At 45.4% G+C, this 24,249-nt stretch overlaps 1 protein-coding gene across 3 annotated transcripts in view; it reads left to right on the top strand.

Annotated features, from left to right (window-relative positions):
- The window catches only part of CRBN (cereblon), a 47,051-nt gene that overhangs the window by 15,103 nt on the left and 7,699 nt on the right, over positions 1–24,249 (top strand). For 2 of the 3 annotated variants that reach the window (XM_077467497.1, XM_077467499.1), the window contains exons 2-9: positions 4,767–4,870; positions 5,973–6,175; positions 7,368–7,517; positions 8,465–8,630; positions 9,356–9,418; positions 17,512–17,596; positions 18,509–18,624; positions 20,873–21,004. In XM_077467497.1, coding sequence (XP_077323623.1) covers positions 4,767–4,870; positions 5,973–6,175; positions 7,368–7,517; positions 8,465–8,630; positions 9,356–9,418; positions 17,512–17,596; positions 18,509–18,624; positions 20,873–21,004 — 1,019 coding nt within the window. Of the gene's footprint in view, positions 1–4,766; positions 4,871–5,972; positions 6,176–7,367; positions 7,518–8,464; positions 8,631–9,355; positions 9,419–17,511; positions 17,597–18,508; positions 18,625–18,710; positions 18,776–20,872; positions 21,005–24,249 lie in introns of all 3 variants that reach the window. The other variant, XM_077467500.1, reaches the window with a different exon arrangement.

Raw genomic sequence — 24,249 nt, 5'->3', positions numbered from 1 at the left:
TATCCTCCTCTTCTATACAATGTATCCTCCTCCTCTATACAATGTATCCTCCTCTTCTATACAATGTATCCTCCTCTTCTATACAATGTATCCTCCTCTTCTATACAATGTATCCTCCTCTTCTATACAATGTATCCTCCTCTTCTATACAATGTATCCTCCTCCTCTATACAATGTATCCTCCTCTTCTATACAATGTATCCTCCTCCTCTATACAATGTATCCTCCTCTTCTATACAATGTATCCTCCTCTTCTATACAATGTATCCTCCTCCTCCTCTATACAATGTATCCTCCTCTTCTATACAATGTATCCTCCTCCTCTCTACAATGTATCCTCCTCTTCTATACAATGTATCCTCCTCCTCTTCTATACAATGTATCCTCCTCTTCTATACAATGTATCCTCCTCCTCTTCTATACAATGTATCCTCCTCCTTCTATACAATGTATCCTCCTCTTCTATACAATGTATCCTCCTCCTCCTCTATACAATGTATCCTCCTCTTCTATACAATGTATCCTCCTCTTCTATACAATGTATCCTCCTCTTCTATACAATGTATCCTCCTCCTCTATACAATGTATCCTCCTCCTCCTCTATACAATGTATCCTCCTCTTCTATACAATGTATCCTCCTCCTCTCTACAATGTATCCTCCTCTTCTATACAATGTATCCTCCTCTTCTATACAATGTATCCTCCTCTTCTATACAATGTATCCTCCTCCTCTCTACAATGTATCCTCCTCTTCTATACAATGTATCCTCCTCCTCTTCTATACAATGTATCCTCCTCCTCCTCTTCTATACAATGTATCCTCCTCCTCCTCTTCTATACAATGTATCCTCCTCCTCCTCTTCTATACAATGTATCCTCCTCTTCTATACAATGTATCCTCCTCCTCTCTACAATGTATCCTCCTCTTCTATACAATGTATCCTCCTCCTCTATACAATGTATCCTCCTCTTCTATACAATGTATCCGCCTCCTCTCTACAATGTATCCTCCTCTTCTATACAATGTATCCTCCTCTTCTATACAATGTATCCTCCTCCTCTCTACAATGTATCCTCCTCTTCTATACAATGTATCCTCCTCCTCTTCTATACAATGTATCCTCCTCCTCCTCTTCTATACAATGTATCCTCCTCCTCCTCTATACAATGTATCCTCCTCCTCTCTACAATGTATCCTCCTCTTCTATACAATGTATCCTCCTCTTCTATACAATGTATCCTCCTCTTCTATACAATGTATCCTCCTCCTCCTCTTCTATACAATGTATCCTCCTCCTCCTCTTCTATACAATGTATCCTCCTCTTCTATACAATGTATCCTCCTCTTCTATACAATGTATCCTCCTCTTCTATACAATGTATCCTCCTCCTCCTCTTCTATACAATGTATCCTCCTCCTCCTCTTCTATACAATGTATCCTCCTCCTCTTCTATACATTGTATCCTCCTCTTCTATACAATGTATCCTCCTCTTCTATACAATGTATCCTCCTCTTCTATACAATGTATCCTCCTCTTCTATACAATGTATCCTCCTCTATACAATGTATCCTCCTCCTCCTCTTCTATACAATGTATCCTCCTCCTCTTCTATACATTGTATCCTCCTCTTCTATACAATGTATCCTCCTCTTCTATACAATGTATCCTCCTCTTCTTCTATACAATGTATCCTCCTCCTCTATACAATCTATCCTCCTCTTCTATACAATGTATCCTCCTCCTCTATACAATGTATCCTCCTCCTCTATACAATGTATCCTCCTCCTCTATACAATGTATCCTCCTCTTCTATACAATGTATCCTCCTCTTCTATACAATGTATCCTCCTCTTCTATACAATGTATCCTCCTCTTCTATACATTGTATCCTCCTCCTCTCTACAATGTATCCTCCCCCTCTCTACAATGTATCCTCCTCCTCTCTACAATGTATCCTCCTCCTCTCTACAATGTATCCTCCTCCTCTCTACAATGTATCCTCCTCCTCCTCTTCTATACAATGTATCCTCCTCCTTCTCCTCTATACAATGTATCCTCCTCCTCTATACAATGTATCCTCCTCTTCTATACAATGTATCCTCCTCCTCTATACAATGTATCCTCCTCTTCTATACAATGTATCCTCCTCTTCTATACAATGTATCCTCCTCTTCTATACAATGTATCCTCCTCCTCTATACAATGTATCCTCCTCCTCTATACAATGTATCCTCCTCTTCTATACAATGTATCCTCCTCCTCCTCTTCTATACAATGTATCCTCCTCTTCTATACAATGTATCCTCCTCTTCTATACAATGTATCCTCCTCTTCTATACAATGTATCCTCCTCCTCTATACAATGTATCCTCCTCCTCTATACAATGTATCCTCCTCTTCTATACAATGTATCTTCCTCCTTTATACAATGTATCCTCCTCTCTACAATGTATCCTCCTCTCTACAATGTATCCTCCTCCTCTTCTATACAATGTATCTTCCTCTTCTATACAATGTATCCTCCTCCTCTATACAATGTATCCTCCTCTTCTATACAATGTATCCTCCTCTTCTATACATTGTATCCTCCTCCTCTCTACAATGTATCCTCCTCCTCTCTACAATGTATCCTCCTCCTCTTCTATACAATGTATCCTCCTCCTCTCTACAATGTATCCTCCTCCTCTTCTATACATTGTATCCTCCTCCTCTATACAATGTATCCTCCTCTTCCTTACAATGTATCCTCCTCCTCCTCTTCTATACAATGTATCCTCCTCCTTCTCTATACAATGTATCCTCCTCCTCCTCCTCTCTACAATGTATCCTCCTCCTCTCTACAATGTATCCTCCTCTCTACAATGTATCCTCCTCCTCTCTACAATGTATCCTCCTCCTCTCTACAATGTATCCTCCTCCTCTCTACAATGTATCCTCCTCTCTACAATGTATCCTCCTCCTCTTCTATACAATGTATCCTCCTCCTCTCTACAATGTATCCTCCTCCTCTCTACAATGTATCCTCCTCCTCTCTACAATGTATCCTCCTCCTCTCTACAATGTATCCTCCTCTCTACAATGTATCCTCCTCTCTACAATGTATCCTCCTCCTCTCTACTATGTATCCTCCTCCTCTTCTATACAATGTATCCTCCTCCTCTATACAATGTATCCTCCTCCTCTCTACAATGTATCCTCCTCCTCTCTACAATGTATCCTCCTCCTCTCTACAATGTATCCTCCTCCTCTCTACAATGTATCCTCCTCTCTACAATGTATCCTCCTCTTCTATACATTGTATCCTCCTCCTCTATACATTGTATCCTCCTCTTCTATACATTGTATCCTCCTCCTCTCTACAATGTATCCTCCTCTCTACAATGTATCCTCCTCTCTACAATGTATCCTCCTCTCTACAATGTATCCTCCTCCTCTCTACAATGTATCCTCCTCCTCTTCTATACAATGTATCCTCCTCCTCTATACAATGTATCCTCCTCCTCTTCTATACATTGTATCCTCCTCCTCTCTACAATGTATCCTCCTCCTCTTCTATACAATGTATCCTCCTCCTCTATACAATGTATCCTCCTCCTCTATACAATGTATCCTCCTCCTCTATACAATGTATCCTCCTCTTCTATACAATGTATCCTCCTCCTCCTCCTCTATACAATGTATCCTCCTCTTCTATACAATGTATCCTCCTCCTCTATACAATGTATCCTCCTCCTCTATACAATGTATCCTCCTCTTCTATACAATGTATCCTCCTCCTCCTCTTCTATACAATGTATCCTCCTCTTCTATACAATGTATCCTCCTCCTCTATACAATGTATCCTCCTCTTCTATACAATGTATCCTCCTCCTCCTCCTCTATACAATGAATCCTCCTCCTCTTCTATACAATGTATCCTCCTCCTCCTCTATACAATGTATCCTCCTCCTCCTCTATACAATGTATCCTCCTCCTCTATACAATGTATCCTCCTCCTCTATACAATGTATCCTCCTCTTCTATACAATGTATCCTCCTCTTCTATACAATGTATCCTCCTCCTCCTCCTATACAATGTATCCTCCTCCTCTATACAATGTATCCTCCTCCTCTATACAATGTATCCTCCTCTTCTATACAATGTATCCCCCTCCTCCTCTTCTATACAATGTATCCTCCTCCTCCTCTTCTATACAATGTATCCTCCTCCTCCTCTATACAATGTATCCTCCTCCTCTTCTATACAATGTATCCTCCTCCTCTTCTATACAATGTATCCTCCTCCTCCTCTATACAATGTATCCTCCTCCTCCTTCTATACAATGTATCCTCCTCCTCTTCTATACAATGTAGCCTCTTCCTCCTCTTCTATACAATGTATCCTCCTCCTCTTCTATACAATGTATCCTCCTCCTCCTCTATACAATGTATCCTCCTCCTCTTCTATACAATGTATCCTCCTCTTCTATACAATGTATCCTCCTCTGCTATACAATGTATCCTCCTCCTCCTTCTATACAATGTATCCTCCTCCTCTTCTATACAATGTATCCTCCTCCTCTTCTTCTATACAATGTATCCTCCTCCTCCTCCTCCTCTTCTATACAATGTATCCTCCTCTTCTATACAATGTATCCTCCTCCTCCTCTTCTATACAATGTATCCTCCTCCTCTATACAATGTATCCTCCTCCTCCTCTTCTATACAATGTATCCTCTTCTATACAATGTATCCCTCATCACTCTGTGTTTGTTCTCTGCAGAGAGTGAGGAGGACGATGACATGGAGATGGAAGATCCAGACGGAGGAGACTCCGAGGCTCCGACCATTATTAACTTCGACACCAGCCTGCCGACGTCTCACGCAGTGCGTATGGAAGTCTTATCTACATTGAAGTGTCATAGATTGCAGCTTACCAGCCCATAGATGTGGCGTCTGCACTCCTTTTTCTTTTTCTCTTTATTTTCACCTGATGATCCAAAACTCAAATCTTGTTTTCATTTTGGATAGAGTAGAGGAGGGTTATAACCCCCGTCAAGTGTGTTTTTTTTTCTTCTTTAGCCATCCGTGTCCTATTGCGGAAATTTCCCTTTATTTCCTGTCTCATAGCCAAAACAGGAAGTGAGTTGAATCCCTTGCCCCCCCCCCCCCCCCCCTCCAGGACACCAGAACTAGTGTCCCCATTAGAAGATTTCCCCTCTATTACTATTTTTAGGGACAATCCAACATTTGGGATTTTCTTTTACTTTCACTTTTGATGATAATGGTAAAACAGAACAAGTGGGGTGAATCTCCCTAACGGGGACACAGACAGCAATAAAAACCTTACAGGGGGTCCAATCCCTCCACTTTCCAGAAAGTTTTGCCTTTTTTTTTTTTTCATTTTTGTACTTTAACACACTTCCTGTACTGGGGTGAGAACACTCACTGTTCAGAATCTGTAAAAGATGCAGCATTTTCACACTAGGATAGGACTACAGAACACCTCCATAGTTACAAAGGTTGAATAAAGTGAGTGAGTGTCTACCCCTATCCCTGTACATTGCACTCACATCGGTCCCTACCCTCAAGGAGCCACAACCCAAGGTCCCCATTCATATACTAGGGGTCAATTTTTGGACAGAAGCCAGTTTGCCTACCAGCATGTCTTTGGCGTGTGGGGGGGGGGGGGGCCGGGGTGCCCGGGGGAGGCTCACGCGGGCACGGGGAGAACATGCAAACTGCAGACAGGGGGTGTCGTGGTTGGGATTTGAACCAGCGACCCTTATTGCTGCTAGGCGAGAGTGCCGCCCACTACACCACTGTGCCGCCCACCTCCCGCTCTCCTCATCTCCAGGAGAGGGTGGGGGGCTTGTTCTGTAGTCCACAAAGGAAGGCTGGGAATAGTCAATAATGAACAAATTGAAGAATCTGATGGTAAGATGTGAGTGTAGGGGTGTTGGATGTGACGCTCTCTTCTCCCCCGCAGTACCTGGGGATAGACATGGAGGAGTTCCACGGTCGGACTGTACATGACGATGACAGCTGTCAGCAGATCCCCGTGTTGCCCCACTTGCAAGTGATGCTGATCCCGGGTCAGACTCTGCCGCTGCACCTCTCCCGGCCACAAGAGGTCAGTATGGTGCGCGGCCTCATCCAGAGGGACAGAACGTTCGCTGTGCTGGCCTACAGGTATGTGGTAGAGGGGGAGTTCAGGACCCCAAGAGGGACCCTGATGGGATCATTGCCTACCTATAACTTTATCTGAGAGATGTCTGTATCGGGCGTTAGGTGTATAGAGAAGCACTAGTAGGAATACCAGTATATAGACTGCATGTTGCTGAAGTGCCACCGAGAAGGGCAAATCCGTGTGCTGGTCTTTGCTCTGAGTTTGTTGGGAGGGGCATTCAGACTCCTGTAAATTTTCAAAGCACCCAGCCCTGGATCTTTTTTTCTAAAGTTTAATATGAAAGAACACACAATCAGCGGCCCTTTAGATGTGCATGCACTGGGCGCCGCAGCTTTAGTTGTGCAATCTGATGATCATTCGATTGATTTGTAATCAGACAAGTGATCAGCGGATTGCACAGCTAAAGTCTGCGATTGCTGCATCATGAGGGATGCCAGGGGTGTGTTCTTTCATGTAATGCCCAGGAGCACATTGATGGCAGAGAAAGCTAATTGGCTGTAAGTGGGGCTCTACAACAGTACAGTAGCTGCTATAATTTAGAGGTGGAAGTTTTCTGGGACTGGAAAGTAATGATATGTATGATGAAGGACCCATCACTGGAGACACCTCTACACCATCATTTGGAGGGGTTCATATACTTTTGCTCACATAATATATATGTGTCTTCAGTGGTTGCTGGCAATTCAGAAGAAATGCCCCCCCCCTCCCCCGGCTCCAGCTGATGCAAAGGAGAGTGATGGCGTCCTAGGGTGACAACGTTCACCAGCTGTACTACATCTACTGAGCAGTGTTGATATCCTGAGGAAGGACGTTTATTAGGACTACAAAGTCTTCCCTCTCCGCTTCTACAAAACATAGGGGGGAGGGGTAGCTGTAGTCCAGAGATAACTGGGAACAAAGTAACCGATGACAGTACAACAGAGGCAGAGGAAGTTATCGGCTCTCGTGATTTCTGGCAGGTCAGTGGGCATCTCTTTGCACTTGTATGAAAAATCTCTTTTATGGACCCAAAATTGGCAAATAAGAGAAGGCGATTGTTTGGGGTGACACCGACTGTAACGGCTCAGATGGCGGTAATGCGGAAGGCAATGCACAATGTCAGAAATCAATAAATAGACGGGATTGATCTGAATGATAAACTCCGAGGAGTCTGAACCCTGTAATTGTCTATAACATGAACCGTCCCTCCTGCAGTGACGGCCTTCAGAGAGAAGCGCACTTCGGAACCACCGCCGAGATCTACGCCTACCGCGAGGAGCAGGAATACGGGATTGAGACGGTGAAGGTGAAAGCCGTTGGCAGGCAGAGGTTTCAGGTTCTGGAGATGAGGACACAGGCTGATGGGTAAGAAGGGGGAGGGGTACTGGCGGAGGATTGTGAGAGATGGGAGGGTAAGAGGGGGGAGGGGTACTGGTGGAGGATTGTGGGAGATGTGATGGTAAGAGGGGGAGGGGTACTGGTGGAGGATTGTGGGAGATGGGAGGGTAAGAGGGGGAGGGGTACTGGTGGAGGATTGTGGGAGATGGGAGGGTAAGAGGGGGAGGGGTACTGGCGGAGGATTGTGGGAGATGGGAGGGTAAGAGGGGGAGGGGTACTGGTGAAGGATTGTGGGAGATGTGATGGTAAGAGGGGGAGGGGTACTGGCGGAGGATTGTGGGAGATGGGAGGGTAAGAGGGGGAGGGGTACTGGCGGAGGATTGTGGGAGATGGGAGGGTAAGAGGGGGAGGGGTACTGGCGGAGGATTGTGGGAGATGGGAGGGTAAGGGGGGGGTTAAGGAGGCTCCACCCACTACAGCCAGAAAACTGCAGGAGGGGGCAGAAATAAGACACAATCCCCCTGCACAAGGAGGGAGAGAGAGCAAAGCTGTGGGAGGAGCCCAGCAGGCTCCACCCTCTACAGGAGGGGGCGGAGACCAGACCAGTCCCCCTTAAGAATAAACAGCTGTAGGAGGGGCCCAACAGGCTCCGCCCACTACAGAAAAACGACAGGAGGGGGCGGAGACAAGACCAGTCCCCCTGTACAAGGATAGGGGGCAGCAGTGGGCGGTCTTTATTCCAGGACGTCTCGCATGGGATGACGACACAGATCTGGGGGGAGCGCACCGCTCTGAGCTCTGCTTGGGCTCCGGGGGGCGCGGAGGATTCACATCCTTTGAGGATAATAATGAATGTAAAATGTTTCTGGTTGGAGATTTATAACGCCGTTGAGCCGGTTTTGTGAGCGCAGCGCATGATTGGTGTTCCCGGATATTATAAATAATATTAAGATCTCTTTTTCTTTCCTTGTCAGGATTCAGGTGGCCCGGGTACAGATCCTGCCGGAGCGGGTGCTGCCCTGTCCAATGATATCCATCCAGCTGGATTCCCAGAACCGCCATCAGGTGGTGCCATCGAGTAAAGCAGCCGGTGGGCGGGGCCCGCAGAGCAGCTGCCATTGGCTGCACAAATACCGCAGGGTAAGGAAAGGGGGCTGTACTAAGGAGAGCATTTTATCAAGAGTGTGATAGATATATACTTTTTTGTAATAATTTTTTCTTTATTTTTTTTATTACTTTTTGCATTTGAATTTCAATCAATTGATTTCCGGTTCATGAATATTCATCAGAGGGATGTGAAATGAAGACAGAACAGCCAATCACAGCGCAGCCTGTGCGGATGTGTGGATAGTGTGTGTTTCCGCTCCTGATTGGCTGGCAGATTTCTGTCCTTTCAGCCGGCTGTGTCTGCATCCACCGCTATTGGCTGGCTGTGCGCAGCTCGGGGGCGGGCGCAGGGTGGGGTGTCGGCGCCCTTCTGAACAAACCCCATTGGTCGGGGACACGTCATACATTTATTTAGAATTTATGGGCAGGCGGACCTTCTTCTGACCCGCATTTTGTAACCCCCCCCCCCCCATACAAGTCATAGACCCCCAACAACACCGGCTCTTTACCCTCCGGAAGGTTTTACCCCCCCCCCACTTCATGACCCGGCCATGTTTTGCTATTCAGCACTGCACTACTTTAACTGGTAATTGCGCCGTCGTGCAACACTGTCCCCAAATGACATTTGTATCATTTCTCTCACATACATAAAGCTTTCTTTTTTTTGGTGGTGTGTTATCACCTCTGTATTTTATTTATTTATTTTGTTATATAAACAAAAAAAAAACTGAAAAATTTCCCGTCATTTCTCCCTACAGAGAAAGTTCTATGGTGCCAACCTCACCTCCTGGCCTTGCTGGCTCTACGCTTTGTATGACGCGGTGAGTATCGGTGACGCCTTTACAACCTCAATGAGTAAATGTCGCCTTTTCTCCTGATTTTTAATGTGAAGAGTTTTCAATCAAATCGTTTTATTTTCATCATCGCTGAACCTTTCCTCCGTATCAAGAGCGAGCTTGGGGGGAGGGGCTGGAAGCCCCTATAAATATCACAGCGCCGTGCCTCAAGGCTTTATATATATATATAATGTATAATACTATGTAACTATTATATGAAAGAACACATCCACGGCATCCCTTTAGATGGGCATCTCTGCTGGCCAGCTGGGTGCTGCAGACTTTTATCTGCTGATCAGCTGCTTGATTTGTAATTAAAGTTGAGTTGCCGTTCATTGAAAATTTTTTATTTTTTTTTGCTGAATAAATGAAAAACGATTGAGAATTGTGAAAAAAAAAACAAAAAAAAAACATCTTTTGCTTCATTTCTTTACAAACTTTTATTTGAGAAAAAAATTGTGGTACAAAAATGAGACAATATACAGTATGAAGAGAAATGTATACATCATATTCAAATATAAATAAAATATAAGTCCTACATGGGTTAGTTCAATAATTTTGGTACAAAAGTAAAAAAAGTTAATATATCAAAGGGCTACAATATAATAGATCGTTTTAGTAACAAATAGTTGATCTATAAAATTATAGTCTGTGAACGGCTATAACATTTTGTAAATAAATAATCTTCATAAATTTCGGCCAAAATTATATTCTGCTACATTTCTTTAGGGAAAATCACCCAAATCAGTGAATGTTATTTATCTGTAGGAAAGTTATACAGTCCACAAAGTATGAGATGTATATCTGATCAGTCGATCAATCCTGATGTATTGATGACCCATCTCATTTCTTGATGCCTGAAAATGCCAGTACAAATACCCCCCAAATCACCCCCCCAGTACAAATACTCCCCAAATCACCCCCCCCAGTACAAATACCCCCCAAATCACCCCCCCCCAGTACAAATACCCCCCAAATCACTCCCCCAGTACAATCACCCCCCAGTACAAATGCCCCCCCAAATCACCCCCCAGTACAAATGCCCCCCCAAATCACCCCCCAGTACAAATACCCCCCAAATCACCCCCCCAGTACAAATACCCCCCAAATCACTCCCTCCAGTACAAATACCCCCCAAAATCACCCCCCAATACAAATACCCCCCAAATCACCCCCCACCAGTACAAATACCCCCAAATTAGGTATTTGGTAAGAGACATGGCATGTTGTTTTTTTTTTTAAGTTGTCATTTTTTTGTCACAATTTTTGGAAAAATTTAAGAGTTGAAAAAAAAATGTTTTATTTCACGAATTTATTTTTTATACATACCAGTGCAGTACGGGGCCTTCATATAACTGGTGTGGCGGTGATCAGGGACACCTGACTCGTGACAGTAAGGGGGAAAAACAACAAACAAATATATATAATTATTTTTTTTTATTACATTTTTTTTTTATGATTTTTATTTTAACACACTGTGACCAGAGCAATATAACATTCCCATAACACTGTACTCTGAGGAAGTGATCAGAGTTGTGTGTGTGTTTTTATTTTTTATTTTACACGCTATGATTACTTATACCAGTGAATCTCACTGTTCTAAGCAACCATTTTTACTGAATGAAACTGATTCATTCATTGAGTATTGTTGTGATTATCTGTGATTGGCCACAGCTAATCACATGGTACAGATGGGCTGTGATTGGCCCTGTCTGTACTATGTGATCACTGTGACCAATCACAGCTAGCAACAAAATAATATACAATGGATGGCATGAAGGGGAAGCAATTTGCAATTGTCATGTGATCTGCTGTGATTGGTTACAGCGATCACATGGTATCGGCAGTGAGCTGACACAGCTGGTAACAAGATAGAGCTGCAGTGCAGCCCCGGGGAGGACGTCATATGGAGGCCACCCGAAAATGACGAATGTCCCACCCAGACGCTGATTGACTGTAGGTGGGGCTGGAAGTGGTTGGAGAACCTCCCTTGTGTTCCATGTAAATATTAATGATGTGATGTTTAACCCCTTGCCGCCGAGCGTACGCAGATGTGTGTACTCGGCTTCCCGGGGTTATAGCGGGATGATGCCTGCGGCTGCAGGCATCATCCCGGTACTGATTTTTAGAGAGCGGGCGATCGGCTTTCCAGCCAAAAATGGCAATCTGAATAATTTGAAGTGTAAAGAACATAAAGAGGACCCGTCACCCCCTATTACTGTCACATGGGATGTTTACATTTATTATAGACCCCGGATCTCCCCATAAAGAGGACCCGTCACCTCCTATTACTGTCACATGGGATGTTTACATTTATTATAGACCCCGGATCTCCCCATAAAGAGGACCCGTCACCTCCTATTACTGTCACATGGGATGTTTACATTCATTATAGACCCCGGATCTCTCCATAAAGAGGACCCGTCACCTCCTATTACTGTCACATGGGATGTTTACATTCATTATAGACCCCGGATCTCTCCATAAAGAGGACCCGTCACCCCCTATTACTGTCACATGGGATGTTTACATTCATTATAGACCCCGGATCTCCCCATAAAGAGGACCCGTCACCTCCTATTACTGTCACATGGGATGTTTACATTCATTATAGACCCCGGATCTCTCCATAAAGAGGACCCGTCACCCCCTATTACTGTCACATGGGATGTTTACATTTATTATAGACCCCGGATCTCTCCATAAAGAGGACCCGTCACCCCCTATTACTGTCACATGGGATGTTTACATTCATTATAGACCCCGGATCTCCCCATAAAGAGGACCCGTCACCTCCTATTACTGTCACATGGGATGTTTACATTCATTATAGACCCCGGATCTCTCCATAAAGAGGACCCGTCACCCCCTATTACTGTCACATGGGATGTTTACATTTATTATAGACCCCGGATCTCTCCATAAAGAGGACCCGTCACCCCCTATTACTGTCACATGGGATGTTTACATTCATTATAGACCCCGGATCTCCCCATAAAGAGGACCCGTCACCCCCTATTACTGTCACATGGGATGTTTACATTCATTATAGACCCCGGATCTCTCCATAAAGAGGACCCGTCACCTCCTATTACTGTCACATGGGATGTTTACATTCATTATAGACCCCGGATCTCTCCATAAAGAGGACCCGTCACCTCCTATTACTGTCACATGGGATGTTTACATTCATTATAGACCCCGGATCTCTCCATAAAGAGGACCCGTCACCGTCTATTACTGTCACATGGGATGTTTACATTTATTATAGACCCCGGATCTCTCCATAAAGAGGACCCGTCACCCCCTATTACTGTCACATGGGATGTTTACATTCATTATAGACCCCGGATCTCTCCATAAAGAGGACCCGTCACCTCCTATTACTGTCACACGGGATGTTTACATTCATTATAGACCCCGGATCTCTCCATAAAGAGGACCCGTCACCTCCTATTACTGTCACACGGGATGTTTACATTCATTATAGACCCCGGATCTCTCCATAAAGAGGACCCGTCACCTCCTATTACTGTCACACGGGATGTTTACATTCATTATAGACCCCGGATCTCTCCATAAAGAGGACCCGTCACCCCCTATTACTGTCACACGGGATGTTTACATTCATTATAGACCCCGGATCTCTCCATAAAGAGGACCCGTCACCTCCTATTACTGTCACACGGGATGTTTACATTCATTATAGACCCCGGATCTCTCCATAAAGAGGACCCGTCACCCCCTATTACTGTCACATGGGATGTTTACATTCATTATAGACCCCGGATCTCTCCATAAAGAGGACCCGTCACCCCCTATTACTGTCACATGGGATGTTTACATTCATTATAGACCCCGGATCTCTCCATAAAGAGGACCCGTCACCCCCTATTACTGTCACATGGGATGTTTACATTCATTATAGACCCCGGATCTCTCTATAAAGAGGACCCGTCCCCTCCTATTACCATCACACGGGATGTTTACATTCATTATAGACCCCGGATCTCTCCATAAAGAGGACCCGTCACCCCCTATTACTGTCACATGGGATGTTTACATTCATTATAGACCCCGGATCTCTCCATAAAGAGGACCCGTCACCCCCTATTACTGTCACATGGGATGTTTACATTCATTATAGACCCCGGATCTCTCCATAAAGAGGACCCGTCACCCCCTATTACTGTCACATGGGATGTTTACATTCATTATAGACCCCGGATCTCTCCATAAAGAGGACCCGTCACCTCCTATTACTGTCACATGGGATGTTTACATTCATTATAGACCCCGGATCTCTCCATAAAGAGGACCCGTCACCTCCTATTACTGTCACATGGGATATTTACATTCATTATAGACCCCGGATCTCTCCATAAAGAGGACCCGTCACCTCCTATTACTGTCACATGGGATGTTTACATTCATTATAGACCCCGGATCCCTCCATAAAGAGGACCCGTCACCCCCTATTACTGTCACATGGGATGTTTACATTCATTATAGACCCCGGATCTCTCCATAAAGAGGACCCGTCACCTCCTATTACTGTCACACGGGATGTTTACATTCATTATAGACCCCGGATCTCTCCATAAAGAGGACCCGTCACCCCCTATTACTGTCACATGGGATGTTTACATTCATTATAGACCCCGGATCTCTCCATAAAGAGGACCCGTCACCCCCTATTACTGTCACATGGGATGTTTACATTCATTATAGACCCCGGATCTCTCCATAAAGAGGACCCGTCACCCCCTATTACTGTCACATGGGATGTTTACATTCATTATAGACCCCGGATCTCTCCATAAAGAGGACCCGTCACCTCCTATTACTGTCACATGGGATGTTTACATTCATTATAGACCCCGGATCTCTCCATAAAGAGGACCCGTCACCTCCTATTACTGTCACATGGGATATTTACATTCATTATAGACCCCGGATCTCTCCATAAAGAGGACCCGTCACCTCCTATTACTGTCACATGGGATGTTTACATTCATTATAGACCCCGGATCCCTCCATAAAGAGGACCCGTCACCCCCTATTACTGTCACATGGGATGTTTACATTCATTATAGACCCCGGATCTCTCCATAAAGAGGACCCGTCACCCCCTATTACTGTCACATGGGATGTTTACATTCATTATAGACCCCGGATCTCTCCATAAAGAGGACCCGTCACCCCCTATTACTGTCACATGGGATGTTTACATTCATTATAGACCCCGGATCTCTCCATAAAGAGGACCCGTCACCCCCTATTACTGTCACATGGGATGTTTACATTCATTATAGACCCCGGATCTCTCCATAAAGAGGACCCGTCACCTCCTATTACTGTCACATGGGATGTTTACATTCATTATAGACCCCGGATCTCTCCATAAAGAGGACCCGTCACCTCCTATTACTGTCACATGGGATATTTACATTCATTATAGACCCCGGATCCCTCCATAAAGAGGACCCGTCACCTCCTATTACTGTCACATGGGATGTTTACATTCATTATAGACCCCGGATCCCTCCATAAAGAGGACCCGTCACCTCCTATTACTGTCACATGGGATGTTTACATTCATTATAGACCCCGGATCTCTCCATAAAGAGGACCCGTCACCTCCTATTACTGTCACATGGGATGTTTACATTCATTATAGACCCCGGATCTCTCCATAAAGAGGACCCGTCACCTCCTATTACTGTCACATGGGATGTTTACATTCATTATAGACCCCGGATCTCTCCATAAAGAGGACCCGTCACCCCCTATTACTGTCACATGGGATGTTTACATTCATTATAGACCCCGGATCTCTCCATAAAGAGGACCCGTCACCCCCTATTACTGTCACATGGGATGTTTACATTCATTATAGACCCCGGATCTCTCCATAAAGAGGACCCGTCACCCCCTATTACTGTCACATGGGATGTTTACATTCATTATAGACCCCGGATCTCTCCATAAAGGGGACCCGTCACCTCCTATTACTGTCACATGGGATGTTTACATTCATTATAGACCCCGGATCTCTCCATAAAGAGGACCCGTCACCCCCTATTACTGTCACATGGGATGTTTACATTCATTATAGACCCCGGATCTCTCCATAAAGAGGACCCGTCACCCCCTATTACTGTCACATGGGATGTTTACATTCATTATAGACCCCGGATCTCTCCATAAAGAGGACCCGTCACCTCCTATTACTGTCACATGGGATGTTTACATTCATTATAGACCCCGGATCTCTCCATAAAGGGGACCCGTCACCTCCTATTACTGTCACATGGGATGTTTACATTCATTATAGACCCCGGATCTCTCCATAAAGAGGACCCGTCACCTCCTATTACTGTCACATGGGATGTTTACATTCATTATAGACCCCGGATCCCTCCATAAAGAGAACCCGTCACCTCCTATTACTGTCACATGGGATGTTTACATTCATTATAGACCCCGGATCTCTCCATAAAGAGAACCCGTCACCCCCTATTACTGTCACATGGGATGTTTACATTCATTATAGACCCCGGATCTCTCCATAAAGAGGACCCGTCACCTCCTATTACTGTCACATGGGATGTTTACATTCATTATAGACCCCGGATCTTTCCATAAAGAGGACCCGTCACCTCCTATTACTGTCACATGGGATGTTTACATTCATTATAGACCCCGGATCTCTCCATAAAGAGGACCCGTCACCCCCTATTACTGTCACACGGGATGTTTACATTCATTATAGACCCCGGATCTCTCCATAAAGAGGACCCGTCACCCCCTATTACTGTCACACGGGATGTTTACATTCATTATAGACCCCGGATCTCTCCATAAAGAGGACCCGTCACCTCCTATTACTGTCACATGGGATGTTTACATTCATTATAGACCCCGGATCTCTCCATAAAGAGGACCCGTCACCCCCTATTACTGTCACACGGGATGTTTACATTCATTATAGACCCCGGATCTCTCCATAAAGAGGACCCGTCACCTCCTATTACTGTCACATGGGATGTTTACATTCATTATAGACCCCGGATCTCTCCATAAAGAGGACCCGTCACCTCCTATTACTGTCACATGGGATGTTTACATTCATTATAGACCCCGGATCTCTCCATAAAGAGGACCCGTCACCTCCTATTACTGTCACATGGGATGTTTACATTCCTTGTGACAGCAATAAAAGTGATCACATTTATTTATTTATTTTTTAAAAACAATATGTTTTAATTTTTTTTTTTAAAGCGGTGTTCAAATCACACATCGCCGCGATCATCAGAGTGAGAGCAATAATTCTAGCACTAGACCTCCTCTGTAACTCTAACCTGCTAACCGGAATTTTTTTTTAAAGCGTCGCCTATTGAGATTTTTAGGTACCGTAGTTTGTCGTCATTCCACGAGTGCGCGCAATTATAAAGTGTGACATGTTTGGTATCTATTTACTCGGCGTAACATCATCTTTCACATTTTGCAAACAAATTGGGCTAATTTTACTGTTTTTTTTTTTTTTTAATTCATGAAAGTGTCCCTTTTCCCAAAAAGTTGCATTTAAAACACCGCTGCGCAAATACCGTGTGACATAAAATATTGCAACAATCACCGTTTTATTCTCTAGAGTCTCTGCTAAAAAAATATATATAATGTTTGGGGGTTCCAAGTAATTTTCTAGCAAAAAATATGGATTATAATCTGTAAACACCAAATGTCAAAAATAGGCTTAGTCATGAAATGGTTAACCTTAAACTATGTAGAGGGTTCTTTACTGTAAGAGCGACAAGGATGTGGAATTCCCTTCCACAGGCGGTGGTCTCAGCGGGGGGCATCGATAGCTTCAAGAAACTATTAGATAATCACCTGAACAACCACAACATACATGATATACAATGTAACACTGACATATTATAATCACACACATAGGATGGACTTGTGTCTTTTTTCAACCTCACCTCCTATGTTATGTAATACTATGTATCTATGTAATACTATATAATACTATGTAATACTATGTATCTATGTATCTATGTGTTTTCTCTCTCCAGGACTCTCTGATGGAACGGGTGAAGCTGCAGCTGCATGAATGGGATGAGAATCTGCGAGACGACTCTTTGCCTGCTAATCCAATAGGTGAGAGCGCTGACCCTCCCCACCCCCGCCCCCACGTTTTGTTTACATGTAAAAATATGTAATATTTTTGCTATAAAATGACTTAAAACCTCCAAACTTTTACTCTGGGGAAGTGATCAGGATTTATTATTTATTTTTTGTTACACATTGTGATTTCTTATACCAGGGAATTTCATATAAGAAACCATTTTTACTGAATGAAACTGATTCATTCAGTGTGTATTGTGATTGGCCAGTAATCACATGGTACAGATGGGCTGTGATTGGCCACAGGTAATCACATGGTACAGATGGGCTGTGATTGGCCACAGGTAATCGCATGGTACAGATGGGCGGTGATTGGCCACAGGTAATCACATGGTACAGATGGGCTGTGATTGGCCACAGGTAATCGCATGGTACAGATGGGCTGTGATTGGCCACAGGTAATCACATGGTACAGATGGGCTGTGATTGGCCACAGGTAATCGCATGGTACAGATGGGCTGTGATTGGCCACAGGTAATCGCATGGTACAGATGGGCTGTGATTGGCCCTGTCTGTACCAGGTGATCACTGTGACCAATCGCAGAGATCAACACAATATTACAGAATGGATAGCATGAATCAAAGCCACCCATTGTGTACAGTTCTTATGTGATCTGCTGTGATTGGCCACAGTGATCACATGGTACCGGCACCAGCCAGTACACTGACCAGTCATTCACTGTGTCCGGTGAACACTGCGGATGACAGATCGAACCACAGTGCGTCCCATGCGCGGTGTGTCCCGGGAAGACGTCCTATGACTGTAGACTGGGTGGGATCTGGTTTCAGAGGAAATAAAGGAGACCCGGGGGGGGGGGGGAGAAGCTCGGCATGCGCTGCACCACCTCAAAATCAGGGAATTTCCTTCTTTTATTCTCCTCCCAGATTTCTCTTATCGGGTGGCGGCCTGTCTGCCCATCGATGACACCCTGCGCATCCAGCTGCTGCAGATCGGAAACGCCATCCAACGCCTGCGCTGTGAGCTGGACATCATGAGCAAAGTGAGTCCCTCTGTGCCCCAGCCCCTCTAACCCCCTCCCTCCGCCTGTAGAGGGCGCTGCCTCTGACCCTGTCTCTCTTGTTGTAGTGCACATCCCTCTGCTGTAAGCGCTGTCACGACACGGAGATCACGACCAAGAACGAGATCTTCAGGTGAGGCCGATGGCTGCCGCGTGAGCGGGGCGGTGCGCAGAGAGCGCCCCCTACAGACAAGGCTATGAATTCATGTCTAAGATTTTCCAAACTGAGATGATCTGAGAGCAAATAATGTGTGAGAAAGTTATTAGTGACGATACGGACCGTCCCCTGGTGTCTCCCTTCTCCTCAATGTCACCAAATCCCTCCTATGTTAACCCCTTCATGCCCAGCCCTATTTCTCACATTTGATGCTTACAAGTTAATATCTTTTTTTTTTTTTTTACTAGAAAATTACTTAGAACCCCCAAACATTATATATAATATATACATTTTTGGCAAAGACCCTAGAGGAAAAAAAAAAGGTGATCGTTGCAATATTTTATGTCACGGTATTTGTGAAGCGGTCTTTCAAACGCATTTTTTTGGGAAAAGAGAACCCTTTCATGAATTAAAAAAAAAAAAAACATTAAATTTAGCCTAATTTTTTTTTTGTATACTATAAAAGATGATATTACGCCGAGTAAATAGATACCTAATATGTCGCGCTTTGAAATTGCGCACACTCGTGGCATCCCGGTAGAACCCCTTCAAGTCAGCAACGCAAATTTGCGTACGTTCGGCGTGAAGGGGGTTAAAATGAGCCTCTTGCCATCTGCCCCCCCCCCCCCCCCCCCCCATAACAGATTAACTGCTACAGGGCAGCGGCTTTTCTTAGCAGAATCACATATATATATATATTCTACACTTCCGCCTGCAGGGGGCGCACGCACCTCCGGTGGGCCACTTCTACTGAGAAAGGGGGGGGGGGGGGAGTGTGAAATCCATCTCTTCCATTAGTAAAAGCACCCCCCCCCCCCCACAGTACACACAAACACTGGCTAGGCACACATTTAACCCTTTGATCGGCCCTGATGTTACCAGTGTCCTTTGTACAGTGACAGTGTATATTTTCAGCACTGATCACTGTATTAGGGCCGGCTGACACTATTGCGCTGCGAGAACCCTGCGAATCAACGGCGGGTCCCCGCATCGCACCCGACACGCACGGCAGTTCACACTGCCACATGCGAACTGCTGGGGAGTCTCATTATATGTTGACGACACCCCCATTTTGGTTCACATTTCGCACTGCGGACTGACGGTTTGGACATGAATCGGATCACGTATTGTGTGAACACACATGCGATCCGATTCTGGAGCGAACAGAAGAAAGGGTCCTGTGCGTGTTTGCACCGAATGCGGTGCGATAGTATGGCTGACATGGCATGTAATGTGAAGAGCAGTCGCTGCAACTTGCATGCGATGTCTGCCATCACTATAGTGAGAACCGGCACTTGGTGTCGTGATTTCCCACAGAGTGTCAGTTAATGTCAGACTGTCCGCCGCAATATCGCAGTCCTGCTATACGTCGCTGATCGCCGCCATTACTGGTATAAAAGTAAATAAATGTTCCGGTGTATATCCCGCAGTTTGCAGACGGAACATTCACATAAACCGATCAATATTCACTTATTGGGATTTTTTTACTCATCTGCACTCTTCCCATAAGATGATATCCAGTCATTGTAATTCCAGATAAGGAAGATCTAGACCTCTGTCTTCGGGGGCCCCCGAGGGCCACACAGTATATAGGGAAGGGTCACAGGTTAGACATCAGGGCTCTGTAGTATTCCTTTCTGCTCCCTCGGCACCTTCATAAAAGGTTATGCTGGGGAGGAGCTGGGTCAGCACAGACAGTAATCACACACTCCCAGGGGAGGGAAGGGGCCGGGTCGGGGAATTCGACTTTTTTTGTTTTAGAAAGTTAAAGTGAATTTTTCACAAGTAAATAAAAAGGAAAAAATAAAAATTGCAAATAAGTATTTCTTATCTGCAGTTTTTATTTTTTTCCTGAGTTGGTGGGCGGGGCTCTTCACCATCCTCCGAAGTCTTGTTGCTTTTCGTTCAGCTTGTGTCAGGAGGTCCTTTGAAAATGCTGGACTCTCCAGATCAGCCTATAATGTTCTGTGTGTCCATCAGCGGTGCTGATTGCACTGGATCCGCCTGTGTTGGTCTCCTGTATGATCTTCTGTATTATGCGGCTTTTCTTATTCCTGCTCTCCTGTGTTGCAGTCTCTCCCTGTGTGGCCCCATGGCCGCCTACGTGAATCCTCACGGCTACGTTCACGAAACGCTGACCGTCTACAAAGCCCTGAACCTGAGCCTGGTGGGGCGAGCGTCTACAGAGAACAGCTGGTTCCCGGGGTGAGTCCTCCTCCAATCAGGGCTTGTCCTACATCGTGGGGATAGGACCCCTCCCCCACTCCGCAGGAAGAGCTCCAAATCACCAGATTACACCCCCCAGCATGACACCCCCTTCATAAATACCCCCCGACATCTGCCACCCCGACTGACAGCTTCCCTCCCCCACTGATCACTCTGATCTTCACTATCTCATCACATACAAGCTGAAGGCCGACCTCTCAACTCTTCATGTACTTACTACTAACTTCTGTATTACTACTGACCTCCTCACCCTGCGTTACTACTGACCTCCTCACTCTGCGTTACTACTGACCTCCTCACCCTGCGTTACTACTGACCTCCTCACCCTGCGTTACTACTGACCTCCTCACCCTGCGTTACTACTGACCTCCTCACCCTGCGTTACTACTGACCTCCTCACTCTGCATTACTACTGACCTCCTCACCCTGCATTACTACTGACCTCCTCACCCTGCATTACTACTGACCTCCTCACTCTGCATTACTACTGACCTCCTCACTTTCCATCACTACTGACCTCCTCACTCTGCATTACTACTGACCTCCTCACCCTGCGTTACTACTGACCTCCTCACTCTGCATTACTACTGACCTCCTCACCCTGCGTTACTACTGACCTCCTCACCCTGCGTTACTACTGACCTCCTCACCCTGCATTACTACTGACCTCCTCACCCTGCATTACTACTGACCTCCTCACTCTGCATTACTACTGACCTCCTCACCCTGCATTACTACTGACCTCCTCACCCTGCATTACTACTGACCTCCTCACTTTCCATCACTACTGACCTCCTCACTCTGCATTACTACTGACCTCCTCACCCTGCATTACTACTGACCTCCTCACCCTGCATTACTACTGACCTCCTCACCCTGCATTACTACTGACCTCCTCACTCTGTATTACTACTGACCTCCCCACTCTGCATTACTACTGACCTCCTCACCCTGCATTACTACTGACCTCCTCACCCTGCATTACTACTGACCTCCTCACTTTGCATTACTACTGACCTCCTCACCCTGCATTACTACTGACCTCCTCACTTTGCATTACTACTGACCTCCTCACCCTGCGTTACTACTGATCTCCTCACTCTGCATTACTACTGACCTCCTCACCCTGCGTTACTACTGACCTCCTCACTTTCCATCACTACTGACCTCCTCACCCTGCGTTACTACTGACCTCCTCACTTTCCATCACTACTGACCTCCTCACCCTGCGTTACTACTGACCTCCTCACTCTGTATTACTACTAACCTTCTCACTCTGTATTACTACTGACCTCCCCACTCTGCATTACTAGTGACCTCCTCACCCTGCATTACTACTGACCTCCTCACTCTGCATTACTACTGACCTCCTCACTTTCCATCACTACTGACCTCCTCACCCTGCGTTACTACTGACCTCCTCACTTTCCATCACTACTGACCTCCTCACCCTGCGTTACTACTGACCTCCTCACCCTGCATTACTACTGACCTCCTCACCCTGCATTACTATTGACCTCCTCACCCTGCATTACTACAGACCTCCTCACCCTGCATTACTACAGACCTCCTCACCCTGCATTACTACAGACCTCCTCACCCTGCATTACTACTGACCTCCTCACTCTGCATTACTACTGACCTCCTCACCCTGCATTACTATTGACCTCCTCACCCTGCATTACTACAGACCTCCTCACCCTGCATTACTACAGACCTCCTCACCCTGCATTACTACTGACCTCCTCACTCTGCATTACTACTGACCTCCTCACCCTGCATTACTACTGACCTCCTCACCCTGCATTACTACAGACCTCCTCACCCTGCATTACTACAGACCTCCTCACCCTGCATTACTACAGACCTCCTCACCCTGCATTACTACTGACCTCCTCACCCTGCATTACTACTGACCTCCTCACTCTGCATTACTACTGACCTCCTCACCCTGCATTACTACTGACCTCCTCACTGCTTTACTTGTAGATTGCTTATTACTGAGATTTTTTAATGGGGCCATGCAGGGTTATCTCCTCCATGTTGGTCAGGTAGGTCTCCATGGAACATTGGAGGGATGTCACGCCTTCTGTGACAACCAATAATATGATTGCAGAGGGCGGAGTCACCTGAGCCGATGCGGTGTACAGATAAGCGCATGTGGACAAAATGTTCCTGAGAAAACAGAAGTGGTCGGTGACGATATTTGGACATTTCAGATGTTTACAGCAGCAGGAAACCCGAAGATTCTTATCTTGTTTGTCTTGTTTTCATGTTTTACACCAAAGATTATAAAGATCATTCGCAAATATACAGGGAAACTTTACTGATATCATTGGATAGGCTGCATTCTCAGTGATGTCATCTTTCTCTAGTGATTGGATAGGCCGCATTCTCTGTGATGTCATCTTTCTCTAGTGATTGGATAGGCTGCATTCTCAGTGATGTCATCTTTCTCTAGTGATTGGATAGGCTGCATTCTCAGTGATGTCATCTTTCTCTAGTGATTGGATAGGCTGCATTCTCAGTGATGTCATCTTTCTCTAGTGATTGGATAGGCTGCATTCTCAGTGATGTCATCTTTCTCTAGTGATTGGATAGGCTGCATTCTCAGTGATGTCATCTTTCTCTAGTGATTGGATAGGCCGCATTCTCAGTGATGTCATCGCTCTCTAGTGATTGGATAGGCTGCATTCTCAGTGATGTCATCGCTCTCTAGTGATTGGATAGGCTGCATTCTCAGTGATGTCATCGCTCTTTAGTGATTGGATAGACTGCATTCTCAGTGATGTCATCGCTCTCTAGTGATTGGATAGGCTGCATTCTCTGTGATGTCATCGCTCTCTAGTGATTGGATAGGCTGCATTCTCTGTGATGTCATCGCTCTCTAGTGATTGGATAGGCTGCATTCTCAGTGATGTCATCTTTCTCTAGTGATTGGATAGGCCGCATTCTCAGTGATGTCATCGCTCTCTAGTGATTGGATAGGCTGCATTCTCAGTGATGTCATCGCTCTCTAGTGATTGGATAGGCTGCATTCTCAGTGATGTCATCGCTCTCTAGTGATTGGATAGGCTGCATTCTCAGTGATGTCATCGCTCTTTAGTGATTGGATAGACTGCATTCTCAGTGATGTCACCGCTCTCTAGTGATTGGATAGGCTGCATTCTCAGTGATGTAATCGCTCTCTAGTGATTGGATAGGCTAAGGCTGCATTCTCAGTG

The sequence above is a fragment of the Lithobates pipiens genome, unplaced genomic scaffold, assembly GCF_037356315.1.
Source record: "Lithobates pipiens isolate NorthernLeopardFrog02 unplaced genomic scaffold, aLitPip1_a1.2 Scaffold_56, whole genome shotgun sequence".
Lineage (NCBI taxonomy): Eukaryota > Metazoa > Chordata > Amphibia > Anura > Ranidae > Lithobates > Lithobates pipiens.
The sequence above is the reverse complement of the archived record's forward strand: the minus strand, read 5'-3'. Positions and strand labels throughout refer to the sequence as shown.